This window comes from Protobothrops mucrosquamatus, unplaced genomic scaffold, assembly GCF_001527695.2.
Source record: "Protobothrops mucrosquamatus isolate PMUCROS unplaced genomic scaffold, P.Mucros_1.0 scaffold1984, whole genome shotgun sequence".
NCBI classification, from domain to species: domain Eukaryota; kingdom Metazoa; phylum Chordata; class Lepidosauria; order Squamata; family Viperidae; genus Protobothrops; species Protobothrops mucrosquamatus.
The window spans coordinates 33-8311 of record NW_015388100.1 but is presented as its reverse complement, the minus strand read 5'-3'; the positions used below and the strand labels follow the sequence as shown (position 1 = coordinate 8311).

General features: G+C 41.9%; 1 protein-coding gene across 1 annotated transcript; it reads right to left on the bottom strand.

Annotated features, from left to right (window-relative positions):
- Positions 1-6881, bottom strand: CUNH11orf97 (chromosome unknown C11orf97 homolog). The gene is made up of 4 exons (XM_015823778.1): positions 6791-6881; positions 4181-4285; positions 2991-3113; positions 1-142 (listed from the first exon to the last, which is right to left on the bottom strand). The coding sequence occupies exons 1-4, from the start codon at positions 6879-6881 to the stop codon at positions 138-140; spliced, it is 324 nt and encodes a 107-aa protein (XP_015679264.1). The 3' UTR covers positions 1-137.
- Positions 6882-8279: the final 1398 nt, after the last annotated feature.

Genomic DNA, 8279 nt, shown 5'->3' with positions numbered 1-8279 from the left:
CATAGCTTCAAAATTTATTTTATAAGCAACTTTATACATACTAAAATATAGTTGTCTATGTTCAAATAAATGTGACAGCGATAGATTTGCTTTTCTTCTGTGACTTCCATCAAAGGAGATTCAGTTTTTCAGAATGACTACCCTAGAAAGGAGAAAGTATCAAAATGGAGATTCATAAGTATTACATTTGTGGAGCAGTTGCAACCACAAAATTGCTCCAGGGCCTTGTGTTAAACAAATAAATATGATTTCATCATGAGTGGAATGAATCAAGTAATTCTTCCTAAATGGAAGGTGGGATTCTACTTAAGTTATCATAGACATTCCTACTCAAACAGAGTCTTTTCCATTAAGGACAGAATACAGTATTAATGAAATATAGGTAATTAGGGCCCCAACGACATGAATTTTTGGTAAATAATAAAAAAAATGAAGTGGCTTCCTTCACAAATCTGAGAAATTTGAACATGCTTGTGCAATGTGGAATTCTCCAAATTGAAAACGCATTTTAAAATGTGATGCAATGAAGAACACTAAGCAACTCTAAACATTTTATTCCTAGATATGTCAGTTAAATTGTTCAATTAAAAGTGGGAAGAGTAGTTCCAAAGGTATTTTCTTTCAAAGGGCAACTGGACTTTAAGATGTTTTGCTTCTCATCCAAGAAACTTCTTCAGTTCTGACTGAATGGTGGAGAATGGAAGGATTTATATTCCTTGCAGTCATATGGTCATTAGCTCTCTTTCTGACAGTAGGTTGAGATCACTTGGAGGTTTACCTGTGTCCTCAGGGTCACCTGAATCCTGTAGTTTGCCATTTTTTTTTCTGGAAATGCTTTCATACTCCTGCACAATTTGAAAGGTGTTCATCCCAAAGAGCATAGCTAAACGTCTATGGAGATTCTCAATTGTCCAGGTCTTGGCGTCTCAAGGGTGTTTTCTTTCAAATGGCAACCGGACTTTCTTCAAGCAAAACAAGAAAGTCCAGTTGCCTTTTTGAAAGGAAACACTTTGGAGACACCATGACCTGGATGACTGAGACATTGGGAAATAGACATTGGGAAAAGTAGTGTTCATATATCAGCTCAATCTTGAATGGCTTGATCAGCCGGATCAGCTACATCAACCCTGGATATCAATGGGGTGACAGATGTTGCAATCAGGATTTGCCTAACATCTTATAGGACAGGGTCATGACATATCGGCAATGGGATGGGCGTGGTTTTGCTATGACGCATCCGGCCCGTGGGCCAATAGTTTGACACCCCTGTTATAGGACATTTCTGTGTGCTATAATGATCATCCATTAGCAAAGTTCACACATGAACTGGCTTCTAGTAATCAAGAACTAAAACTTCAAAAGATATCCATCTCTGACCTAAAAGTTCAAAAAGAAATATATCCCCAATCCACAGAAGACAATTTAAAACTAGCCATGAATCTTGACAGCTGCTTTATATCTTCGGTTTAGAAAGCATTCAGAAGAATCAGTATGATATAACTGGGTAACGTGGATTAAACAGCCTTTCTGTTCCAGCTAATCCATCTTGAAAAATTATTCAGAATTATTAAAATTATTAAAAGAGCTGTAGTCCAGTGGGTTGGTAATATAAGGTGAAACCCAGTTGTGAATATAGGCTGGAGGCCTAACTAAAAAAAAATCATTGTGAATATACTATAAGTTGAAAAACTATCTTTGGTATGTTGAACTTCTGAATGCTGTTTTTGTGATTCAAAATTGCAGGTAATTATTAGAAGTAGACGTTGCAGGGGGAAAGATGTATTAAGCCAAAAACCAGAAGCAATATTATAATTTTTAGATTAATATTTTTTTTAAAAAAATGCACTTTCCTGAGTTATAGAGAAATAGGGTTCCCCCCAATCTCTTGGTTAGAGACAGTACCTCTCATCCATCTATCTATCTATCTATCTATCTATCTATCTATCTATCTATCTATCTATCTATCTATCTATCTATCTATCTATCTATCTATCAACTATCTAACTAACTAACTAACTAACTAACTATCTAATTTATCTATTTAGTGTATGGCATAGAGTACATAGATAACAGTAGTAAAATATATATAAAAGGAGTACATGATACTATGGTACACGTCTAATGGAAATTTCCTGCCTAAGCAGGGGGTTGGACTAGAAGACTTCCAAGGTCCATTCCAACTCTGTTATTCTATATTATTCTATGAAATATGCAGTCAATTTTGTAAGGTATGAGCAATTCAAGAAGTGAACCAATATATTTAATAATGTAACTTGTAACTTATATTTAGGTTACATTTTGAAATACATTGGTTCATAAAAATAGAATGTATTCTATATATTAACAACTAGACCAGTAATGGCGAACCTTTTAGAGACCGAGTGCCCAAACTGCAACCCAAAATCCACTTATGTATCATCGGGTGCCGGGTGGGCATGGCCCATTGGGTGGGTGTGGCCCATTGGCTGGGCGTGGCTGCGGTGGTAACGGCAGACTGGGTGGGACTAAAAAGTTCAATCAATCAATTCCAACTCTGCAAGATTTTTTTTTCCCCGCGAGAAGTTGAAATTGACTAATTGATTGAACCTTTTTTTTTTTTTGCACACGGCGGCGGAGGCCTAAAGCGAAAAGGTTTTATGAAACCCAGCTGAAGGCCTAGGACTGGGGTGACGGCACGCGTGCCCCCAGAGAGGGCTCTGAGTGCCGCCTCTGGCACCCGTGCCATAGGTTCGCCACCACTGAACTAGACCATTTATTCAATTAAGCACAGTATTTGTTAGTTGGAGAAAATCTGCTTTTCCTCCTGTATAAACTCTCAAATAGCAGCTAGTTATTATATGATCCAATGCCTGGTGAGCTCTCTTTGATGTACAGTAAATGGAAGCGAGCAATGAATGTAATGAATGTTAGCAATCACTGTCATTCTGTTGTTTAAAATGCACACTTTTGGTTTGGGGGAGCAGGAAAGAAAGGAGATACTACATTCTTACTTCTTATGACTGCATGCCTGGAGTAATAAGGTTGAGAAAGGAAGCAGCTTTGATTCTGTGACGCTGGGTTGAAGCTTCCCACAGGAAAATTTCTTTTCAAGCTCCAAATTCTTTCCAGAGCCACTGTCCATAATATATAGAAGAGCATTATTATAATTGTATTGTTTTGCAACCACAATTGAGTCCTGGGATTTAATCAAAAGCAATCGCTAAGTAGAACGTCACAATTTTATTATCTTACTTCAGCCTTTTTTTGCTTTACAGACCCATAAACAAGGATTGCTTTGAAGTTTATTGAAACACTGTGTGGTTAAAAAAGAAAAGCTGAAATGCCCCACTTAGGATCTATATAACGTTTCATCTGCTCAGGGGCAGGAAGTGGTCCATGGAAGTGTACATGTAGTCCTTATGACCGCAGTTGGGATTGGAAATCCAGTCATAAATTGTTACGGTTGTAAACTGAGGCTCCCACATGACCAGAAGTGATTTTATGACCTTTTTGGCAACAGTTGTTAAGCCAACATGATAGTGATTAAGTGAACATGGTGGTTATAAATGCAAATCCATTCCTTTGAATAGTAGGCATTTCTTGCTGGAAACCAGCAAAAAATGTCACACCCCGCAGTCGCGTAACCACAGAACACCACAACTGGTCATAAAGGTGACCGGTTGCCAAGCGCCCAACGTGATCACGTGATGATGGGGGAGGGCTCACGACTATTTACGATGGTTGGGGGATGCTTTATGGGTCTTAAATTCACCAAGTCTTGCTTTGGATTAATTATCACCTCATAGACCAGCTCCAACTCCAAGAGAACAGATTACACAAATACAGTAGCAAATCTACTTTCCGTGTGATTTCATATATCTCCTGAAGCAGACCTATTTTTAAAATTGAACTTTCTTCATATTCCCAACACTTTCTGTTCTTCGAAGGGAGACTTGCCCCATCAGTACCATCAAATTATTCCAAAGGGCTTTGAAAAGATAACTAAATACCTGTGGTTTTGCTTCTGGCTGTTTTTGCTGTTACTATTTAATTTCTTTTGTACCAGTGTTTGGAGTAGATGTTATATTTTTGCAAATTGCTGGACATCACTAAGGCAGGTTAGTATACGGATGAAATCTTCCCTTTATAAGCACTTCAGAATTTGAAATTCCCCCCAGTTACCTTGTTTTGCAACGCTTACCTTCTGAAGGGTGTCTAATTCTGCACTCATCTCTCTGGAAATACAGCTCTTCCTCAAGTACTTCCCTAACTCTCCTTGGTGGTTCAACATACACAAACTTCTTCCCTGTTTTAGAAAAGATCATTTCAGTGAATGAACTGAGGAATTCGCAAATAGTATGCTTGCTTTATCAAAATAGAGTATTAAATCAAACCATATTCTAGTATTTTACTAAATATTCTAAACATCTTATGGCGACAAGACATAATATTTAAGAAAAGTGACCTGAATAATAATCATGCTTTATTTCCTCTTGGAGGAATTTATAAAAACCAAGTTAAGGCATTAAGAATAGGAAATGGCAAAAAAGTTAAGCAAAGCTTCTATTCCTATGGCAGAGCAATTATTTGTTGTTGTTAGTTGCGAAGTCGTGTCCGACCCATCGCGCCCCATGGACAATGTTCTTCCAGGTCTTCCTGTCCTCTACCATCTTCTGGAGTCAATTTAAGCTCACTCCTACTGCTTCAGTGACTCCATCCAGCCACCCCGTTCTCTGTCGTCCCCTTCTTCTCTTGCCCTCAATCTTTCCCAGCATTAGGCTCTTCTCCAGTGAGTCCTTCCTTCTCATTAGGTGGCCAAAGTATTTGAGTTTCAGCTTCAGGATCTGGCCTTCTAAAGAGCAGTCGGGGTTGATCTCTTCTAGGACTGACCGGTTTGATCACCTTGCAGTCCAGGGGACTCGCAGGAGTCTTCTCCAGCACTATAGTTCAAAGGCCTCAATTATTTTGCGCTCAGCCTTTCTTATGGTCCAACTTTCACAGCCATACATTTATCAGACCTAATACCGTAATCCATGGAAAGAGGTCTTTGAGACTGACATGAGCTGGGAAAGAAGCAGAAATATCCCAATATATTGTTAACAAGTATTCCAAGTCCATTAGAAAAGAATGATTAACTCTTCAGTCTTGCATTCTGGAAAAAAACAGCTCTCCGAGACTTTTAGAGAATTCACTAATAATTGCTGCAATTGGGGCTTATTCAGTTTCTATGATTCTGTGTATTAATCCCTTAATAATAATCCTAGTTAGTGAGACTCATCATGAACGGTGCAGAGCAGAGCAGAAAGGAATTGGATATCAGACTGAATAACCTTTATTAAACCTTAGTAAGACCACATTTGGAATACTGCATCGAGTTTTGATCACCTCATTATAAAAAAGGTATTGAGACTCTGGAAAGAGTGCAAAGAAGAACTAAGATAATTAAGGGCCTGGAGACTAAAACATATGAAGAACGGTTGCAAGATTTGGGCATGGCTAGTCTAGAGAAAAAAAGGACTAGGGGTGACATGATAGCAGTGTTCCAATATTTGAGGGGCTGCCACAAAGAAGAGGGAGTCAGTCTATTTTCCAAAGCACCAGAAGGCAAGATAAGAAACAATGCATGGAAACTAATCAAGGAGAGAAGCAGCCTAGAACTAAGGAGAAATTTCCTGACAGTGAGAACAATTAACCAGTGGAACACCTTGCCTTCAGAAGTTGTGGGTTTACACTTGTCTGAAATGGTACATAGGGTTTCCTGCTTGAGCAGGGGGTTGGAATAGAAGACCTCCAAGGTCCCTTCCAACTCTATTATTCTGTATTCTGTATACTTCTCAAACCAGGGCATTGTTCTGAGATCCTGGGCTTCAACTTCCATATTGGAGGAGACCAAGTGTTGGATGATCTTTATTTATCTCTGTACAAGAGAGAGAACAAACCAGACCTGTTCATTTCAATGGTAACGAGGATCTCACCAGCCAGAAGCCAGGAGACTGTGAGTTCTTAGGCATGAAAGCCTGCTGGTGACTTTGTCCAGTCCAATTTTGTCAGATCAACCCACCTCCACAGGGTCATTATTGTGGGGAAAATAGTAGAAAGGAATATTTTATTTTACTATGCTGCCCATCTCACCTACAAGCTGACAAGCTGACTCTGGGCAGCTTGTGTGTCTTCGCCACCTTGAGTTATTTATAAAAATAAGGCATGATATCATTCCTCAATAATAATTTGGCAGATCTCAAAAAGCTTGGAACAACAGAACTCCTTAATATTTGGAAATCTGAAGGCTGTGGATTCGGTTGGGAAATTGAAAACAACAACAACAACATCCGAGTATAAGTGAATGGGCAAACTGCTTCTGTACTGTTGCCAAGACAACGACAGGGACATGCCCATGATGTCACCAGCAGTCCCCTTTTAAAGAAGCCAGAGGGAATTCTTGCACAGACACGTTGGGTGCAAGGAGGCAACTGATCCACAGCAGGATGGCATGCAGGTCCTTCCGTCACAGTCTGCATCCATCACTGAATTCTGCAAACTGTTCTCCCAACAGTTTCTCCCCAACAGGGGCTTTCTCAGCCCACAGAGAGAAGCCTTCCCCCATTTAGTTTCCACCCACCCTGGGTTGCCCATTTATTTCCAATTGCTGGGGCTGAAGCCCCCCCCACCCCCCCCCCCCAAAAACCTGGAGATCTTCTCCTTGGATAAAAGCAGCATGGAAGGAAGAAGAGTCCCGCTCCGCCAGGCGTGGAGAGGCTCCCCGGCTGCAGGGGGACCTTCCACCCGGGGCGCGCGCGAGCCCCCCACTCACAGGGTTGCCCCCCATCGTTGCTCTCGCCGTAGATCCGGCTGCCCGAGTCCCCCGCCTTGGGCTCCAGCGGTTCCCCGGTCGACGCTCGCATGTCTCGTCCGCGGCGGCTGCTCCTGCTTGCTCCTGCCAGCCGCGCCCAGGCCAGCGGCACGCGCAGGCTGGTTGCCATAGGAGCCCAAGGTGGCTGCTGCTGCTGCGGCGGCGGCGGCTGTTGCTGCTGAAGGGGGAGTGGCGGAGGAGGAAGAGGAGGAGGGAGGAGGAGGAGAAGATGAAGCCGGTGCTTTCGCCTGCACACCCGGCAGAGCGGTGGGGCTGGAAGCTGGGCGGAGCTAAGAGGGAAGCGCCCTGGCCCCGGGTCAGAGAAGAGCCGAGTCCGGCGGCCTCGAGCGGGGGCGATCACAGGTTGCCCTTGGCAACGCAGGCCACGCCCGAAGCCCACCTGGTTGCTGACCCGAAGTCTTCCCCAACCTGTCGCCCTCTAATTATTGGGATTAACACCTCCCCCTCCCCTCCCCCCAGCAGCCTCTAGCAAGCCAGGGTGGGCAAAAACCATGCTGGCTGAAAGATAGATGACCTTCAAGGTCCCTTCCAACTTTACTACTACTACTACTACTACTACTACTACTACTACTACTACTACTACTACTACTACTACTACCACTACTATTATTATATTATTATTATTATTGTTGTTGTTGTTGTTGTTGTAGGTAGCAAAGCCCAATATGGCCACTTTGGAACAGGGTCATCTTTGGGTCTGCAGGTGGTTTTCAAGTTACTGGTTGGAGGAGCTAACTGCGAAGTTGCGTTGATAATCGCCAAGATCTCTTCATCAAGCAAAGCTGGTTGGGTCCCCAGGAAGTGTCTTTGGAGGTCTTAAGTCAGGTCTGCCTGAGGTTTATTTTGGGCGATATTAGAATAGTGTGCAGACACAAACATTTTGTTCTGCCAGGCTGTGACAAAGGAAGTATCACCTGCAGAATATGGATGAGAATATTAGGGAGCTAACTATGCTTGAAGGGAAAGCATTTGGTCACAGGCCAATGAAGTAAAAAAGTATTCCGGGAAGAATGAGCCAATGAGTTAGAAAGCAAGCTATGTTTCTGGTCCAGACAACGTGCAGTGAAAGTCAGCCAGGAAGTGCCATCAAAAGAAGAGGCGTTACAATCATACCTTTGTGCTTGAATCTTCTTAGATAGAAAAAGATCTCTACAAAATGATCAAAAATTATTTCAAATGATACTATTCAGACATTCCAGATGCTGGGAATGTGACTGTACCTACGTCTATTTCAGAAAAATATACATTGATAAAGGTGCTTGATAAAGATCCAATGATGTTTTACTACTAGGGACAGCAGATGGTATTTGTTTATTTGTGAAATTTATTTGCTGCCTATCTCACCATGCGGCTACTCTAGGCAGCTTATAATAATAAGGAATGAAGCGTGAAAACGAGAAGTAAAACAATAGAATAAAACAAACAACGT

Bases quoted from the DNA above. Each gene is read 5' to 3' on its own strand.
- CUNH11orf97 (XM_015823778.1), bottom strand. From the start codon at position 6,881: ATGCGAGCGTCGACCGGGGAACCGCTGGAGCCCAAGGCGGGGGACTCG. The intron at 4,286-6,790 runs GTGAGTGGGGGG...TTTCTAAAACAG, and splicing joins CAACGATGGGGGGCAACCCT to GGAAGAAGTTTGTGTATGTT. The intron at 3,114-4,180 runs GTAAGCGTTGCA...TATTATGGACAG, and splicing joins AATTAGACACCCTTCAGAAG to TGGCTCTGGAAAGAATTTGG.